This window comes from Phyllobates terribilis, unplaced genomic scaffold (genome assembly GCF_046119375.1).
Source record: "Phyllobates terribilis strain yellow unplaced genomic scaffold, ASM4611937v1 Scaffold_4__5_contigs__length_816908805, whole genome shotgun sequence".
NCBI classification, from domain to species: Eukaryota; Metazoa; Chordata; class Amphibia; order Anura; family Dendrobatidae; genus Phyllobates; species Phyllobates terribilis.
This window is the reverse complement of record NW_027362764.1, coordinates 600,404,174-600,424,172: the sequence shown is the minus strand read 5'-3', so window position 1 is coordinate 600,424,172 and position 19,999 is coordinate 600,404,174. Positions and strand designations below refer to the sequence as shown.

The 19,999-nt window shown below is 40.8% G+C and overlaps 1 protein-coding gene across 2 annotated transcripts in view; it reads left to right on the top strand.

The window, feature by feature from the left end:
* The window catches only part of GAREM1 (GRB2 associated regulator of MAPK1 subtype 1), a 111,677-nt gene extending 96,729 nt beyond the window's left edge, over positions 1–14,948 (top strand). For both annotated transcript variants that reach the window (XM_073679213.1, XM_073679212.1), the window contains exons 5-6: positions 7,706–7,872; positions 12,968–14,948. In XM_073679213.1, coding sequence (XP_073535314.1) covers positions 7,706–7,872; positions 12,968–13,868 — 1,068 coding nt within the window. In that variant the 3' untranslated portion in view covers positions 13,869–14,948. The remainder of the gene's footprint in view (positions 1–7,705; positions 7,873–12,967) is intronic.
* Positions 14,949–19,999: the final 5,051 nt, after the last annotated feature.

Genomic DNA, 19,999 nt, shown 5'->3' with positions numbered 1-19,999 from the left:
ATATATGCAAGAAGCCTTTCCCATTGTCCTCCCACTCCATGTGTTCACTGCCGTAAGTGCCAGGCTCCATTAGTAAAACGTGCCAGCGTTACAGGAGGCATCTGTGAGATTGTTATTGAATCTAGTTTTCTATGTATTCTAGACATTGTGCCACATAATGGTATCATTCTGGAGAGGAAAATGAGAAGAGTCCTTGTCCTCAATGGGGCTCACAACATGATGTGAATGGTGCAAGTCTCTGCACCAGTGCAGAATATATAAGCTCTATATACCGTAATCAAGTGTGCCAATTATATCACATACTGTTCTTATGCAGAAAATGGTCAGTGTAGATGAACCAAATCCTCACCCACTCGGTTACGCGGCAGCCCATGAGAAGCTGCGCAGTGTCACTTCCGCTACCCTATTCCATCTGCCGATCAGTGCAAGTAGAAGAATTGTATATAGAGAATAGGAGTTGCAGATTAATACAAGATATAGAGAAGAGGAGCTGCAGATTGATGCAAGAGATATAGAGAAGAATTGTATATAGAGAAGATGAGCTGCAGATTGATACAAGAGATATAGAGAAGAGGAGCTGCAGATTGATACAAGAGATATAGAGCAGAATTGTATATAGAGAAGATGAGCTGCAGATTGGTACAAGATGTAGAGAAGAGGAGCTGCAGATTGATACAAGATATAGAGAAGAGGAGCTGCAGATTGGTACAAGATATAGAGAAGAGGAGCTGCAGATTGATACAAGATGTAGAGAAGAGGAGCTGCAGATTGATACAAGATGTAGAGAAGAGGAGCTGCAGATTGATGCAAGAGATATAGAGAAGAATTGTATATAGAGAAGAGGAGCTGCAGATTGTACAAGAGATATAGAGAAGAGGAGCTGCAGATTGATACAAGAGATATACAGCTCTGGCAAAAATTAAGAGACCACTGCAAAATTTTCATTTTCTCAGATTTTTCTCTTTTATAGTTTTTTTTGAGTAAAATGTACATTGTTGTTTTATTCTATAAACTACTGACATGTCTCTGAAATTCAAAGCTAAAAATGTATTTATTTGCAGCAAATGAGAAATCGTCAAAATAATAAAAAAGGAACAGTGCTTTCAGACCTCAAATAATGTAAAGAAAACAAGTTCTTATTCATTTAGAAACAACAGTGCTCATGTTTTAACGCAGGAAGAGTTCAGAAATCAATATTTGGTGGAATAACCATGATTTTAATCACAGCTTTCATGCGTCTTGGCATGCTTTCCACCATTCTTTCACACTGCTTTTGGGTGACCATATGCCACTCCTGGCACAAAAATTTAAACAGTTCTTTGTTTGATGGCTTCTCCATCTTCCTCTTGATTACATTCCAGAGGTTTTCAATGGGGTTCAGGTCTGGAGATTGGGCTGGCCATGACCGGGTCTTGATGTGGTGCTCCTTCATCCACACATTGATTGACCTAGCTGTGAGGCATGGGGCATTGTCCTGCTGGAAAAACCAGTCCTCAGAGTTGGGGAACATTGCCTGAGCAGATGGAAGCAAGTGGTTTTCAAGCATAACCTTGTATGCGGCTTGATTCATATGTCCTTCGCAAAGATTAACCTGCCCAATTCCAGCCTTGCTGAAGCATCCCCAGATCATCACCGATCCTCCACCAAATTTCACAGTGGGTGCAAGACACTGACTTGTATGCCTTTCCAGATCTCCGTCTAACCATTAGACGACCAGGTGTTGGGCAAAGTTGAAAATTAGACTCATCAGAGAAGATTACCTTACTCCAGTCCTCTATAGTCCAATCCTTATGGTCTTTGGCAAACTTCAGCCTGGCTCTCCTTTGCTTCTCATTGATGAAAGGCTTTTTTCTAGCTTTACATGACTTGAGGCCTGCCTCTAGGAGCCTGTTACGAACTGTTCTTGCTGTGCACTTCACCCCAGCCATTTGCCATTCCTTTTGTAGGTCACTTGATGTCATCCTGCGGTTGCTAAGTGACATTCGAATAAGATGACGGTCATCCCAGTCAGTGGAGAGTCGCTTTCGCCCTCTGCCGGTCTGTAGTTTTGTTGTCCCCAATGTCTGCTGCTTGACCTTGTTGTAATGGACTGCCGTCTTCGAAATTTTAAGGATGGAGGCAACATGACGCCCACTGTATCCCTCTGCTGGTAAAGACAGAATTGAGCCCTTCTTTTCCTCACTCAAGGCTTTTCTTCTCAACTCCTTTGGCATGGTTAAAAGTTATTTTTTCATTCAAATTACTTTTGGGCTATTCCTAGCACTTGTTTTCCCATCCAGCTTGTCTTATTTTAAGAGGCTTGTGAAGACCACAGCAGTGTTTTTTATACTTTCCCTCGTTACATAAGATTTGGTTCAGGTGATCACCTAATCAGAAGCACATTAAATAGAATGAGGTGGACTTTGGTTGGAATTCAACGGACACTGGAATGGAATGGCTGTCAGACATGTAGAGATGGGGATTTTTAGAAAGCTGTGCAGTGGTCTCTTAATTTTTGCCAGAGCTGTAGAGCAGAATTGTATACAGAGAAGAGGAGCTGCAGATTGATACAAGGGATATAGAGAAGAATTGTATATAGAGAAGAGGAGCTGCAGATTGATACAAGGGATATAGAGAAGAATTGTATATAGAGAAGAGGAGCTGCAGATTGATACAAGGGATATAGAGAAGAATTGTATATAGAGAAGAGGAGCTGCAGATTGATGCAAGGGATATAGAGAAGAATTGTATATAGAGAAGAGGAGCTGCAGATTGATAGAAGAGATATAGAGAAGAATTGTATATAGAGAAGAGGAGCTGCAGATTGATACAAGGGATATAGAGAAGAATTGTATATAGAGAAGAGGAGCTGCAGATTGATAGAAGAGATATAGAGAAGAATTGTATATAGAGAAGAGGAGCTGCAGATTGATACAAGAGATATAGAGAAGAGGAGCTGCAGATTGATACAAGGGATATAGAGAAGAATTGTATATAGAGAAGAGGAGCTGCAGATTGATACAAGGGATATAGAGAAGAATTGTATATAGAGAAGAGGAGCTGCAGATTGATACAAGGGATATAGAGAAGAATTGTATATAGAGAAGAGGAGCTGCAGATTGATAGAAGAGATATAGAGAAGAATTGTATATAGAGAAGAGGATTGCAGATTGATACATAATAATGCAGGCTGTACACGACAGGTGTCATTTTCAGAGTTTATATTGTGCCGGATGAGTGTTTTCAGAAGACGCGGCTGTTCTCATGTATGCAGAGATGAGTTTGGGTGGAAACATAAGCTTCAAATTACAGGTAGCACACAGGGATTTCTAATATCGCGTTCTCAAGTAACTTCCCACACACGTCAAGAATCCAAGAGGAATAATTGGTAACAGCTATAACCAAAACACGCACACCCACGCCGGTATGCACATACGTATCCGTCTGGGCATATAGGGGAAGTGATGCAATTTCTCATCGGGTAATTCATATAGCAGTGATTTCCATACAAAAGCACAGAATGTGTAATCTGTCTACTGTAATGTGGTAGATTATGATAGTATAGTCCCCGACATGTAGGTCTAAGATCCCTACATCTTCGCAAAAAATGTGGAAACATCATTTTGAAGTATCCAAGGGACTTAGTTGCTGAAATGCTGCAGATTAGAAGCACATTTTGCTCTTTGCACTGCAGAATTATTTTGAGAAAAATTATCTAATAAATGGACATGGTGCAGATGTGAAAACCGTAGCGCAGATCAATTTATGGAAAATCTGGGCAGTGAGAAAGATAAAAACTGGGAGAAGAAAGGAGCGCTATCTGAGCACAGTAAATAACATCACATATAGAATTTTGAAAAGGTAAGTGGAGAGGCTCACCTTTGTGGGTTGTGCAGATCCAGGCACAACTGTAGTAGAGATTTAATGAAATGTTTTACAGGGTCTCCACCAACGGTCTGCAGCTCATCCGAAAGCCGTGGTTGCACACCTTGTAAAGAGAGGAGAGAACAAGGCGCAATGGGTGACTCAGTATTGCAATTGTTAGAAGGGTGTGGGGATGGCTACTAACCTTATGAAGTTGTGCACCTCTGCACAACCCCAGTGTAAAGCTCCACAAGCTCCGCTCTGTTGGTGGCTGTCATCTATTTCCAGCGGCGCTCACAGATCCTGATCTCTCGGTGGTGGATCACGTGGTCAGGTTAGTTGCATGTAACGCCGAGATGGACGCCCAGCTTCACCAACACCCTGGGCAGCGCAGCTTGGAAAACCAGGGTAACACCTGATGAAGGTGGCTGTGTCCACCGAAACGCGTTGTGTATATTAATAAATCAGTCCTTTTAATATTTTTGCCCTGTTATTGGCGCTCTGGTACCGCTATTCATATTCAGTGGTTGCACACCTTGTCCTGGCCCAACAGGTTGCCTCCACGTAGGTTTGTGACAAGAGATTACCGGAGGTGCTCCTGTGGATAATGATAGAGACTCCACTGTAAGTTTAGTGGAAACGTTCCAATAGGCTCGCAGGTGACTGCTCAAAAGCGCATAGGTTCAAGATATAAAAATGTATTTGGAATTAAAAAACACTCAAGGGATGAGTGGTTGACATATAATAGCATATAATGGCACAACACGTTTCTGCTCTCAAGGAGCCTTCATCAGATGCTCCTGATAAAGGCTCCTTGAGAGCAGAAACGCGTTGTGCTATTATATGTCAACCACTCATCCCTTGAGTGGTTTTTAATTCCAAATACATTTTTATATCTTGAACCTATGCGCTTTTGAGCAGTCACCTGCGAGCCTATTGGAACGTTTCCACTAAACTTACAGTGGCGTCTCTATCATTATCCACCGGAGCGCCTCTGGTAATCTCTTGTCGCAGATTGATTTATGCTGTGGATATGTTCCTAAGAAGGTAGATAAGATTTCATGACATCTCATCCACAATGCTGACACTGTAATATGCAGCAGATTTTTCATCTGGAAAATTCTGCCCAACATTATGGGATGGATTCTGCTTCCTACACAATAGCAAAATCCCTTCCACTGTGATTTGTGATTCTGTATAGTTTCACCAAAACGTGATTGGAACTCAGCAGAGAGAAGACCTAGAATCCCTTTTAGGGCCTTTGCACACGTTGCAGATTTGTCACAGGTTTTGGGGGGGTTTTTCAGCGCAGATTTGTCACAAACCCTGAAGGGTTTCCTGATGTCAATGAGAATCCTGAAGTCTCATGCACACGTTGGTTATTTGTGACTTGCAGATTTAAATCTGCGTCATGTCAATTCTTTCAGTGTTTCTGCTGGAGATTTCACCCATACTAATGAGGGGAAAAATATGCACACAAAACACACTTATTTTGCTCTGCATTTTCCTGCCAAGAGATGCAGAAATGTCTGCACAAAATACTTACTGCACTATACCCTTAGGCCACGTTCACACATTCAGTATTTGGTCAGTATTTTACATCAGTATTTGTAAGCCAAAACCAGGAGTGGGTGATAAATACAGAAGTGGTGACGTGTTTCTGTTATACTTTTTCTCTGGTCGTCCCATTCCCAATTTTCACACTGAGCGCGTGAATTGTATTTTAAGCTTCTGGTAAAATATATACAGTACACATGGAACAAGGACAGTATGGTCTAATAAAGAAACCCTGTATGTGGATGTATTCTGTCCTATTGTGTCTTGTGCTGAATGTGCCGTGGCAGTAGAGCACTAAAAGCCAGCCTGTGAAAGCGAACCTAGTGGCCCTCTGAGCCCATAGTCTTCCCATAGAAGTCAGCTATAGTACAGCACTAGTAATATCTCTGGCACTTTCCTGCGTGGCGTGGCGCTGTGCTACAGAAAATAATTTACATGTAAGCATCTGATAATTTTTGACTAATATTGTGCAAGAACAGTGGTGTCTGTAGGTGCATTTAGAGGAGCCATCAATTGAGGATCGCTTGATCAACAAGCAAAACGCTTATTTGTCAGGTTAAGTCTTTTATTCCAGCATAGAAATCATCGTTATCAGCAACACATTGTCCCGTGTAAATTGGGGACATGCTGGTGATAAAATACCAGTCTGATGTTCCTACCTTATTGTTAGCAGGTATATTTAGTGCACACAGCTGCTGAACGTGTTGGTGCAATATTCAGTGAACAGGAGAAAATGATTGTATAGAATAACATTTCATATATGGATCTTCAGAGATGGGTAAAATCAGAGAATAATGAAATCATAGGAAATGTTGAATTCTCTTTTTATTAATAGCCGCCATGTCCAGGAGCTCTACATACTTCTGATACTTACTTACATTCTGGCAGAAGTAGGGCAAGTAATGTTGTAAATCAGCCTGACAGTTTCACCATTAGGCGGCTTGTAATGCAGAGAAACCTGTCTGTACCACATTACTAGTTAAAGGACAGTTTGGAGCTGATCCAGAAACTTAATTTCTCTAGAGCTTAGCTGAGACTTCAGTGAAGTGACCTGCAATAGACTCTGCTCTAATTGGGGTCACACCCTGTAATTAGGAAGCAAGTGCTGGAGAACAACATCAAAGCAGCAAGTCATTGACAACTTTATATGTGCTGAGAAGTACAGTGAATCAGATTACTAAGATCAGTTGTCAAAATTCTCACATAAAAAAAGTTAATGGCAACGCCATGTGCTACCCACCATGAAAGTAAGATTGGGAGAGGCAAAGTGTGGGACAATGTAGGTGTAACTTGTCTACTGTAGTAGATGAAATCAGCAGGAAAAATACACACTACATTGCCGAATTGAAAATCCTCAGCATGTCCTATAATCTGTTGCATCTTTTTGTGTTGTATGTGTACGGGACTTGTACTGTACTCAGGACCCACTCTAGTGAGGACATGGTCCATCTGGTCTGAATGATGCACACTAATCAGTTATAACACTAAAGCCACCTGCCTAATATTGTGAAGGTCCCTCTAGTACTGCCAAAATGGGTCCAATAGTTTGAGGCACGCGAACCAGCAAGGCGTACTATATCAGGCACCAGGACGTCAACAGCAGATCCTTAATGTCTTGATACATTTCGGATAGCTGTCGACCAAGCAGCTGACCGCGGTCACTCCCCATTTCCCCTTGTTCAATAAAGGGAAAGCAGAATAGCTGCTTCCGCTAGAAAAGATTTGTGAGTTTTGAATATATACTACCCAATCCGTCTCTTATCACAGTCTGCTTATGGTCCCCATATACATCAGATGTTCAGCCGATATTGACGGGTTCTGATGACTTTATTATAAAGTGTATGGGAGCTTTAACGTGGTCCTCCATGGATAGGACTTCTATAAATGCTCAATCAGACTGAGATCTGGAGATTTGGAGGTCAAGTCATCATCTGAAACTTTGCCATGTTCTTTAAACCGTTCTAGCACAATTTTTGCAGCATGTCGGGTGCATTATCTGGGTGAAAGTGTACACTACCGTTGGAATAGCATGACCTTAGAGCGGGTACTTGGTGTATAACAATGTCATAGTTGGTACATGTCCGATTAACATCCACAGAAATGCCTGGACCCAGACTTTTCATTAGACCTTTTTCCTATAGAGCATCCTTCCCCAGGTAAGTGACGCACACTCGCCTAGCTCTCCACCTAAGGTAGAAGATAACCTGTTTCATCAGACCAGGCCTCCTAATAACATAGTCTGATCTGTGTATACGGTCATTCATGTCCAGCTTAAATGAGTAATAAATCCTCTCCTCCATTTTAGGTAAAGGAAGAATGCAGACTCTTGAATGCTCCACCTGTGCCTCCTCGCAGTTCCAAACCATCGTCCCCCACCTCGTCTGTTCCTCCGCCAACAGGAAAAATAGCACGGCAGCAAACACGCTCTCCCAGTCCTACGCTTTCCTACTATTCCTCAGGGCTGCACAGCATGTAAGTACTGCCTGTCTCTGTAATGCTGAGAGCCGCATTATACTGCAAAACTCAGCAAATCCCAAACACTGGAGGTGACTTCTAGCTGCTCTCTCAAGTATCTGGGCTTGCATTAAATGTAACATTAGTCCAGCAACTTGATAAGGACTAAGAGCATTACTTGGCTGCAGGCAAATATTTAATTCCCTTTATTAGGTCACCAGAATAGAAAAAGAAATTCCCGTAGTAAAAAGAAAATAATACATAGAAGTTATTTGAGGAACCAGAGCAGATTTTTACATTAAAGGTTCCTATTAAACGCAGACATCTATAAAATATGGATGAATTAAAAAATATTAGAAAAATACAGAATTATTTGCCAAATGCTTTTAGAATAAGCTCCTCCGCTGTAAGTATACTGAAAATCCCGCTTGCCTTTACTACTGGACCCACAGGAGAAATGACAGTGTCGGCCTCAATTCAAGAATTTTAAGAGTTGTTTTTTTATTTTTGTTTTTTTTTGTTGTTGTTCAGAGTGGACAATTTAAAGGGTCTTGGAAATGTCACTTACAGGGGTTATCTAGTTCTTCTCACTTCCTCATCAGGAGGTGAGTTTTGCTGCTGACATTGAATCAACAGTCACTTGACAGGTCTGGTATTGGTCTAATAGGACAGGTGCGCGATACCTGCTGATACTCTGTAAGCTGCTGTTACTTCAACTTTTGCAGCACCTATCACCTCTGAAAAGTGGAAGTGAGAGGCGACAGACAACACCTCTTAATAGGTCTGAGACGGCTAAATGACAACCGCTTTGGAAACAATTATGGTCTCATTAATAGTCTTCTATTTATTAACAGGAAATACTACAACTTGAAACAGACACCCTTTACTTACTGTGATGTTTTTTTTTTTTTATGTAATTTTTTGTCTTATTTTAGGGAAAAAGCGCTTCCTGCATGTGGAAAAAAAATAATGCAGAATGAAAGTGTAAAAACATCAGAAACATTCTTGCACTTCATAATTCTCATGTGACAGACTATAGATAATAATGTACATAAATATCCAATTCTGTTAACATCCTAAAATTAAGTAAAGGCTTATTTATATTCTGGGATGGGTAATCACTATGTGATCGCTAGGCGTCTGACCATTGTGACTCCCACTGAAATGCCCTGTTTGAATGCAGCAGTGGACTAGCATTCACGGTATATGAGATTGCTAGAAAAAGCCGCATGCTGTGCTCTACCATCACCTGCAGTCCCATAGACAATATATAAACCAGTAATATACGTGCAGCCACCACTTCATTCTGACTGGACAATTGAGATCCCCATTTTTGGGATAAGCCGTGATTTCGATTGCCAGCACCTGCCCACCAATCACATAGTTATCACCAATCATGTGATAACTTTTAATGTTGACCATTTAAAGTGGGTTGGTCACCATTTTTGCAGGCTGCATACATTATTAAATAGAGCTTATACCTGATGAGCATGCTGTACTTACTCTGAAAATCCATGCCAGAGTGGCCGTAGAGTCCTGTCTGTGTGTAACTCAGTCTCTCCCACCTAGCTTGATAGGCATCTATTCACTGTCTGTCCTGCTGCTGAGATCTCATGCTGCTCAGTACAAGCTGCAGCTGTCAGGCAGGCTGGTTGTAGACTGAGCTCACTAGGATCCATGAGCCCTCTCACTCTGTATCTGGGCTCATCTTAATATCAAGATTATACAGCTAATAGGACATGGCGTTTCAAAGGAGGTACACCAGTTTCATTACTTGTAAAGGATCTAGTTAATAATTATACTGCTTGTACTTTGAAATCTAGTGATCATTTTGCTTTGACATAACTTGGTGTACTGTTCTGAAACGTCTTCACTCAGGATACCATTAACTAAAATAAGGACTATTACTTTATCCATCACAGACCTCAGTATTTGCTCATGTGCTGGAGTAACTGGTGACTAATCTTCACCAGAAAAATTATCAGTCTGTTTCATTATGCCAGAATCCTCCAAAATACGGTAATCAGTTTCCCATTAGTAGTCATTTCTCTAGAAATTAGTTTGAAACATGTGAGTATTAATTCAGAATCCGCATGTTAAACGGGTTGTCCAGGACTATTTTTTAAATTATGTGAAAAAAGCACAGTGGGCATGAGATTTCTATTAAACAAAACACTTTGCAGGAATTGTAAGACTATATTTTTTCAGCGTAAATACACTGCATATAGCATTCACTAAACCTCATCATGGTAACGTAAAGGGGTTTTTCGGGAGTATTTTTTTTTTACTATGGGACTAAAAACGTAACAGGCAAGTAGTTGCTAATAGAGGAAACTACATGCCTGTTTTACCCGGCTCGAAATGGTCACCGACTGTTCCTGCCGGCGATTCAGTTGCTCCATGTCAATGGAGCATCTCTACTTCTCCTGGACTATTCTGTCCATGGGGCGTGACTGTTGACATCATGCTGATTGACACCTGGCTCCCTGCATTTAGGCAGCAGGGAGCCAGCTGTTAATCAGCATGACTTGGACAGTTACCTAGCATCCACAGAACAGTCCAGAAGAAGAAACATCAGCAAAAACCATCTCGTGCAGAAACTGTCTGTGGCCACTCTGTGCCGGCAGAGATCGGCGTCGGGCACAACTGTAAGGTAGTTCTGAGACGCACAGTAAAAAAAAAAATAGTCCTGTATAATCCCCTTTTAAAGAGGTTTCCACTACTAGAATATTGATGACCTATTCTTAAGATAGATCCCTAATATCATTGACCCGTGCCTGCTTTTTTGTAAAAACAGTGCACCTCCTGTCCGCAGGTTGTGTGTGGGTTTTTCAGCTCAACCGCCTACACGCCAATAAAGCTGAAGTGCAATAGCAGACACTATAAATGGTCAAGTTATCTTGGACAAACCCTTTTACTCTTAATTCATATTAGTTGTATATTGTACAAATATATTACACCTATAGCCGGGTTTAGTAATTGTGTGATCTTGCATCTATAGCCATCTGTAGCTGAGCCACATTTGCTATATACAGTAGATAAGATATAGCCAAAGTTCCTTTTGTGTTCTTGTGAACATATTGTTGCTATATACACCATTCATGGACTTGGCCTCGGAAGTTCTGCTGACCTTTGGATATTTTGGGTGCCAATGTCGGTGCATTAGTTGGCGGCCTTTGGCGATACAAGTGATCAGAAAGTATAACAGAGAGTCTTTCATTCATCAGGAGACACAGTTACTTAGAGACATATTATTTAGAATGGCTAATGTTGCTTTAAGCCCTAATGAATTATAAATTATTTTATCTTAGAGTAAATAAACTATGCCAGCCGCCAATATTTTCTCATCTAGACAAATAAGTTTGGTCAGCAGATGTTAGTGGGAAGTTCATCTATCTTCCAGGTATTTGGGGTTACAGACATTGAGCATAAGAGCAGTATACTCCCTTCTGTTGAGTTATTACCTTACTGTACTCCGTCCAGGTTCCTTATTACATTAATGTCGCAGTGGAATACCACATGGAGGACCATGAATAGGGAGCTGTATAGTACCCTGTATTGGAAACGTACTATGCTCAAACAAGGTTTTTTTTTAATCAATTATTTTTATCCTCATACTTATACTTAGTTTCCATATTTCGTTACTTGCATATGTCAACATAAAATGCATGTCAGTCATGAAAACATCATGTTGACAAATGTAGTCGAGAAACCACAATAATCTTCAGCCTTAAGTATCCCTCACCTTCTAAAACCATTATCTTAAAAATAACCTTTGTAAGACGCATAGGAAGAACCTAGAATTTAGTACATTATATTTCACATAGAAAAATACAGCATTAACTCATTTACATATTTTTCTATCATTGACCTCAGACATACCAGTTTTAGTCAAGTTTCCGATTGGTGAAGCGATTAAAGTAAAGGCTAAATCAGGTCTAAGCATCATCTTGCTGTGACTGATCCTTGCTTAGCAGGAATGTGTAATGGACAGAGGGTGAATGATGAACAGGGCCCTATCCCTTCTTTCTACTCGCCATACACACTAATATACTGGGATACCACACTTGGTAACATGAACCAATAAAAGTGACCCACTTCTTTGAGGAAATTTTAATGGGGTTCTCCTGTTTTCAATTTTTTGCAGTCCATACGCTCACAGACTTGTAAAGTAATAAACTGAGCTTTTACTCGCCCTCTTCAGGTCCAGTGAAGTTTTTCCACCATTACTGTGATCTTTGTTGATCCTCTGCAGCAGTGTCACGCCAGGTGTAAGTGCAACACAGAGGGGAAAGGGAGCCCAGATACTAGGGAAAGGGGCAAGTGGAGACGACCTAGTCTGGTCTAGCGTCACCCTGTCTCCTCTAACGTCCCTATATTGCCTCCTCAGCAATCGCCGCACGCGTGCCTCTCCCTACTCTCCCTGGCGTAAGGCTACAGCTAGGAATGGAAGGAGAAGAGCACTAGTCAACCTCCACTAAAACTCTAAAGACAACAAGGGTAGACAAAACAGGGGAAAAATGGCTTAGCTTTAGATGAACTCCAAATGTGCACACGGCCTCAAGCTCCAGAGAGGACGAGGTACTGCTCCTGCTAAGCTTCAAAAATAGAAATTAATATAACCGGCGACGCCCTCTCAGACACACCAGGTATATATACACCCAGGCCAGAGAGCTAATTAGCAAGAGAGAGGTAGTCGCTCGGTCTTAAAGACAGCCTCCTATTAAAGCAGCTGTCTGCAATGCCAAACGTGGAGATCTCCTGCAACCCACTGCAGGGCGACTGTCTGTCACCTCTGACACACCCGTCACAAGCTGTGATGTAATGTCTACAGCGTTTATATCCACTGCAGTCAATCACTGGTCTCTGACTATATAGAACAGCAGGAGATGCTGAGCCCAGCGATTGACTGCAGTGTTTACATCACATCACTAGAGCCAGGGATCAAGTGCTCAGGTTAAACACTGAGCCACCATCTTGCCTCCATTAGATCATATAATTTTGTTGTAAAGATATACTCAATAACGTACATAACACAGAGGTCTGGTAGAATTTGCTGCAATCTCTCATACATACAATAAGAAATTGACTATTTTCTTTTTTTTTTTTTCAGTGGAGTTGCAGAAAATGAAGTTGCAAGCTCGTCAGACAATGCCCAGGTTTCATGCTATCCCTGTAACTGGATCAAGAATGAGTCAAGTGATCTTGAGAGCAAGTTGCCTTGTGGATTAGCAGCTTCTGAAGTCCCTCCCTCTCGACTATCATGGCCAAACCGTTACTGTGGTGGGGCTGAAGGCATGAACACAAACGACCTGCTTGTGGACCAGTGCCGCAGTTATTACAGCTATCCTCGACAGAAGACCCCAGCCACACCAAAGAGAAATTTCCCTGCTCCATTTGATTTCAGTGGGGTTGAACCTTTAATTGGGGGCACACCAAGCGAAGTCATTGACATTGCTGCAGGCTGTCCGAAGTCCGCCAGCTACTCATTGGACACCTCATCTGAGAAAATTGTCCCGGACAACAGCACAAGACAAAGTATGTCATGTCCTGCATTACCTCCGCGGGCACCTAAGACAAGTGAGGTCAACCCAGTCCTCGAACCCCTCTCTCTTTCTATGAAAATTGACGGAGCAGAAGAAGGCCCACAGACTTGCTCCCCAGAAATCACAGACGAGCATTATTTGTCTAAAAAGGGCATGCAGGACATTTTCTCTATTTCATACCCATTCTCTTCTCCTCTACACATGCAGCTAGCTCCAAGGTCATGCGGAGATGGCTCTCCTTGGCAGCCTCCATCTGACCTCTCAGAACTGTCCATTGAAGAGGTATCGAAATCCCTTCGATTCATCGGGTTGTCAGAAGATGTTGTCTCCTTTTTCGTCTCGGAAAAGATCGATGGCAATTTACTCGTCCAGCTCACAGAGGAGATACTTTCCGAGGACTTTAAGTTAAGCAAACTGCAGGTTAAAAAATTAATGCAGTTTATTAATGGTTGGAGGCCTAAAATGTAAGACGGAGGGTACTGAACAAATGTATGGGAGACATCGGCATATGAGCTGATATTTGTACAATCTGAAATTGTTATTTTGCACTAAGAGAATAATGGTGGCTGTATATAGTCCTACAAAAGAAGAAATTACTATGCAGTGAAAGGTACGAGTTGTAGTTGTATCACTTAGTACTGTATGCTAATGCAAGCATTACGAGAACACTCACAGTGTGCCTTGTGCATCACTGAGCGGCTGCTACAAAATGTTCACAGACATTAAAGGGAATTTTACTTTATAAGCTTCATGTTGAAAAATATAATATATTACTTACTAGCCAAAGCAATGTAGTTATGTTCTCTCCAGACTAGAATTCATTAAAACCATTGACCTTAGTCTCCCTTCCCCAATATAATATGAAGGAGCACTTAACTGTATGCAATCCACATGCAGATCTATTCCGCGTGTATGGGATTTACATACGCTACATTAAAGGTCACATTTCATTCATGTCCCAGCTTTCGCGTACATGATGTGCTATGTGATTCTATGTTTCCTGTTTGGAGTCAAGTGCATGATCAATAAAACATAAGATTTCTGCATAGTAACTCCACAGCGGATACAGATGTAACTGAGAAACATCTGGTGTATTCTGTGCTGAAGTATTATAAAGAATATTATTCTCTCCTTTATTACCAATGTTTTACTTCTTTTTTTTTTTTTTTTTATTCCAGTCAATTTAGTCAAGATACAGATAACTATGGTACCTGGTATTAGTGTTTATGCAAAAAAAAATATCTCTCCAAGGTCTGATAGATCTAGACGTGGGCTCTGACCTTTGTCCATAGACATATTCCCACCCCATTCCCACTATCTGATGTTTTGCACTTATGTTGCCTAAGAGATATGAGCGGCCTGGCTTAACAATGGCCATTGGCCTATGAGACTATTTTATTCCAGCTTCCGAAGGATGAGCCTCAAATGGTCAAGTATAGTTTTTATGATGAAGATTCTTTTAAGTCATATTTTGTTTTTTTTAATAGAAAGCAAGTCCCAGAACAAAACCACTTGAGATATAGAGAGCTCATAGTGTGGTAAAGCTATGGACATTTATAGACTATGTATGTTTTATGTATATAAATATGTATAATATATAAAGTTATTTTCACTCTTTGTGTGAGACTTTACTTTCTTGGAATTGTATTTATTTTTTTAAAGGTTTGTCAAGTTTTGAAAACACATTTTCAAATACACTTATTAGGAAAATCTAACTAATTAAAGGGGTTCTCCCATGAACAAAAGTACATTTTAATCAATAGATCTTGGAATAATAATAAGTTCCACATTTGGATGTGTTTAAATAAAATGTTCCTGTGCTGAGATAATCTTATAAATGTGCCCCTTCTGTGTACTGTGTAATGGCTGTGTCTGACCGTACAGGAACATGGACCGATCATACCACATCTCCTGGGCAGGGGAGGATGCAGAAAAGTATACAGACATTACAGCTGGGGATCACAGCTGATTTTTTTTGTGAGGTAAAACATTTCCCTGCCTGTTTTTAAGCAATGTTTTACCTCAAAGAAAGAATTATTTGCGATCCCCAGCTGTAATGTCTGTATACTCTCTTTTCCTTCCTCCCCTGCCCAGGAGATGTGGTATGATCAGACCATGTTCCTGCACGGTCAGACACAGCCATTACACAGTACACAGCAGGGGTACATTTATAAGATTATCTCAGCACAGGAACATTTTATTTAAACACATCCAATTGTGGAAGTTATTATTATTCCAAGATCTATTGATTCAAATGAACTTTTGTTTGTGGGAAAACCCCTTTAAGTAGGGGATTATTGCTGGCCACTAAGGTCTCTACCAGTAGGTCGCCTGTGATCATCTTATTGCTGGGTATCCATACAACAAACGGAATCCGAAATTAGGCAGTCAGGAAGATAGTGCTACTATCTAGGTTCATCAGAAGTCCACAAAGTTCAGGAATATTTTGTGTAGCGCAGATCAGTGGACATGAACTGTGATGTAAAGACATATTTCAGTATAATATTAGATGTGGGTTTGTGCCTGTATATTTGTTATATGTAGTGATGATTGCAAGTGCTCGTTACTGGAGTTTGCTGGGGTGCTTGGGTATGCACAGAGCATCGCGGGTGCTCAAGTGAGATGTTCGCATCCCCATGACCGTATGTTTCACGGCTGTTGGACAGTCATGTTTGTCAGACAATCCCCACATGTTTTGTGGGTGTCTAACAGCCGTGAAACATGCGGCCGCGGTGATTATCGACCATGGCGCTCGAGCACCCACGATACTCTGTGCATACCCGAGAACCCCAGCAAACTCAAATAATGAGCACTTACGCTCATCACTAGTTATATGTTCTTCACCTATGCTTGGATAGCTGCTAATTACTCATACAATTACAGTTCTTACATTTAAGATGCATATCTCAAAGAAGACCAATCAAAGAAAATTACATATTCTTGAAGTTTTATATTTAATCAATGATCCATATATATTACATGAACATTTGAACTTTACATTTGCGTACGTAAAAAAAAAAAATCTATTCCTTTACATTTCTCGTGTTTTCCTTCTTGTTGTAATTTCAAAATTAAAGGTAACCGGACAGCAGGATTTACCCCTTGTGTGCCACTACTTGCCAGCTCAGCACGATATGCTACTGCGGTGGCACATAGGTGGAAGATCATAGCACAGACCTGAACCCAGCTCTTCGTCTGCAATCCAGCAGATTACTGCACTAGTGTATAGTGCTGAGCTGGCAAGCGGTGGCAAGGGGCAAGAACTTACAGTATGAGCCACTACTTCCCAGCTCAGCGCTATAACTGATTGCACTTGGTCGGTCTAACTTCAGGTGTACAGTGTTTGATGCCAGGGAAATGGCACATAGGCAGATCACTGTCCATAGCTGAAGTCACAGCGGCTGCTAGGGATTTGTGTGCCAGTATGCTGGGTGGAAACCGAGGGGCACTACAGAGACTATAGCTGCACATCTATGGGTGTGATATCAGCGGACTGGGCTGCTTAGCATGAAGTACACACCATTATGACTAGTCAAACTGATTAGCGTATGTTGATCAAAAGATTAAAATGCTGATTTTACACTTATGCCAGCAACATTCCCTTAACATTGGGATTGCTTGAAATCAGTGTTTAATGACAAATGCAGCAGTGTAAATAGTTAATAGGGATAAATCCTGCTGTCAGGTTCCCTTTAAATAATTACTTAACATTGCAATTGCAGCACCAAGAAGGAAAAGTTATCCAGAAATACACAGACTTACATGGCTTAGCATGTTATCAATGAGGTTATTATAGGGGTTGTTCAACACTCTGATTACCCCTTCTCAATCACTATTTTTCCCTAAAGTAAAATAACACCTATACTCACTTGGCATTCCAATGGTGTCAGCACTGGTGCTTCCAGGGCTCGCGTGACATTATTTCAAACGATCCCTGTGGCCAATCAGTGGCCTTTTCAATGTCCTTCGTCCGTAAAGGACATCCAGAGGAAGTGAGAGCTGTGGTTGCTCTCACTTCCTCCGGATGTCTAATTTGTCCAAAGGAGTGGACTAGGAAGCAGCAGCTGCTGAGTGGCCGGTAGAAAACGCGTGACACAATGTCACAAGAGCCCTGGAAGCGCCAGTGCCGACACCACTGGAACAGTGCCAGCATCACAGGTGAGTATAGGGGTCATTATTTTACTTGGGAATATAGTGATTGAGAAGTGGTTGTATGAGTTGTGGACATCCCCTTTAAGGGTTGTCTGAAGAATGTTCTGCTAAACTGAATGAACTTGGGCACGAAATTATCAAGATCCAATGCTGCCAGCTCCCTTTGCAATTGCCGACCAATGACGTCCCAGATGTGCTCAATGGGAGACGAGTCTGGAGCTGATCTTGATGATTTGCCCAAGTTCATTCAGCGAAACAGAACATTCCTCAGACAACCATTAATAACCTCATTGATAGCAGCCACGGCGTGTAAGTGCAGGTATTTCTGCGTATGGCTCTTATGTTTGATACTGAATAAATTTAGATATGTGAAAATGTTGTTTCCACTTTTTAAAGGGCCCACTAAAAAAAATGTATATGCAGTGGGCACAACAATTACAGTAAATGCAATGTGCAACACAGTGCAGAAGGGAAAGCCGAGTGCAGCAGCGATATACATCTCACACACCGTGAGAGCGCCGTAGCTGACCTCACCTGACACACATTTCACATATAGATGAGTTACCAAAAAATTGGTGACTACTGATTGTCTATACAGTACAAGAGTTTCTCATTGTGAAATATGAATTATAACATAAATGAGTACCCAATTGTAATGTTTGAACTTGGAATATAGCCGTACATGGATGCAATAGTTGTGTAAGCATCCATCTTATAGGCAGAACAGCATCAGGAGACTGCTTTATCTAATTTGTGAGGGTAAGACTTCATTCACAATACCATTATGGCTTCTACTTGTAAGAGAAGCCACAACACTGGATCCGTCTGCCACATCTAAAGGATATGACGTTCCATTTTTGAAGCTTAGCACTGCCAACATTGGTGACAAATGAAATCTTACATTGATGTCATTGTGAACATAGCCTAAAAAAAATGTAAATTTGTGTATAGAGGTAAGAAATTAGGAACAATAGAGTTTTTTTAGGGTTTTTTTTTTTTTTTTTTTTCTAATCCTAAAATTTCTCTTTTGATTTGTGTGTTGGGAAATAGCATTTATACCTTTTTGTTTTACAATGGGAGTCAATGACAAAAGCATGATCGCTGCATTTAAAAGTTCAAGATGGTGGCCATTACTTTTGATGGCCACCAACCACCCGCGTGATGTGATCACATGCCTTGGCAGTCAGAGAGGGCTTCTGAAGGCCCCTCGCGTCTGCAATTGAGATCTCCTATGAGGCCACGTTCAGTATTTGGTCAGTATTTTGCATCAGTATAAGCCAAAACCAGGAGTGGATGAAAAATACAGAAGTGGTGACGTGTTTTATTATAAGATAAATAAACAAAAAAGCAGCCTCATCATGTCCTATTTATATGACTCAGTCCGTCTTACAATGTTGTGGGTCTCCAACCAGTAGCCGTGACTTACGGCTTCACATAGGAAAATAATTTTGAGATGTATTCCCAACCTGTATGATCTTTTAAATTATTTTGAAATAAATTGAGGATTTTAATTATTTTTGGGACTCACCAAAATTATTTTCCTATGTTTTTATTATACTTTTCCTCTGATTGGTCAGTATTTTACATCAGTATTTGTAAGCCAAAATCAGGAGTGGAACAAATACTGAATGTGTGCACGTGGCCTGAAGATCAGCCTGAGGCTGGGCTTCATAGGAAATAGTCCATTTCACAATTGCATAGGCAGTCAAGTGATTGCGGGTTCAAGTTCCCTAAGGCGACTAATTAAGAAGGAAAACGTATTTTCCAAAAGAAACAAACTTATATAGCTGTTATACATAAAAGTTTAAATCACCGCCCTTTTTCCCAAATCTAAATGGCAAATAAAAAAATGATTTGCTATTGCTGCATGTGCATATGGACAGTAAGTTAAAGTGTACATTAAAGTGCCAGAATTGGATATTTTTGGTTGCTGCAGTCCCCAAAGAAATGCAATAAACAGTGAACTAAAGGTTGTATGTACTTCAAAATGGTATCAATAAAATGTTCGCTTGATGCACAAAAAAACAAGCCCTGATATGGCTTTGTCAATAGAAAAAAATAGATCTGGATAAAGAAGATTGAATCTTTAGAAATTTGAATTTTCTGGGTTCGGGAAATTTTTTCCCAAACATTTCACTCCAGGCCCATTGCAGGTATTCTAGTTGCCCTGAAGATATGTGTATAATAATATGAAGTCTCTAAAGACTGTGTTTAACCCCTTTTAATTTTTTTTAATGCAAACACAGTCATTGTAATGTCAAAGTGACCTCACCATAGAAATGGACCAACAGCCCATATAATAGTATAGTGCACCGACAAGTTTTTCATTTTTTAACCCCTTCACAACATTACATATATTTACTGGTGATGAGCGAGCATGCTCGTTTAACCCTGTTGTCAGGCAATCCTTACGTGTGTCACAGCCACGACACATGCAGCCACAACAC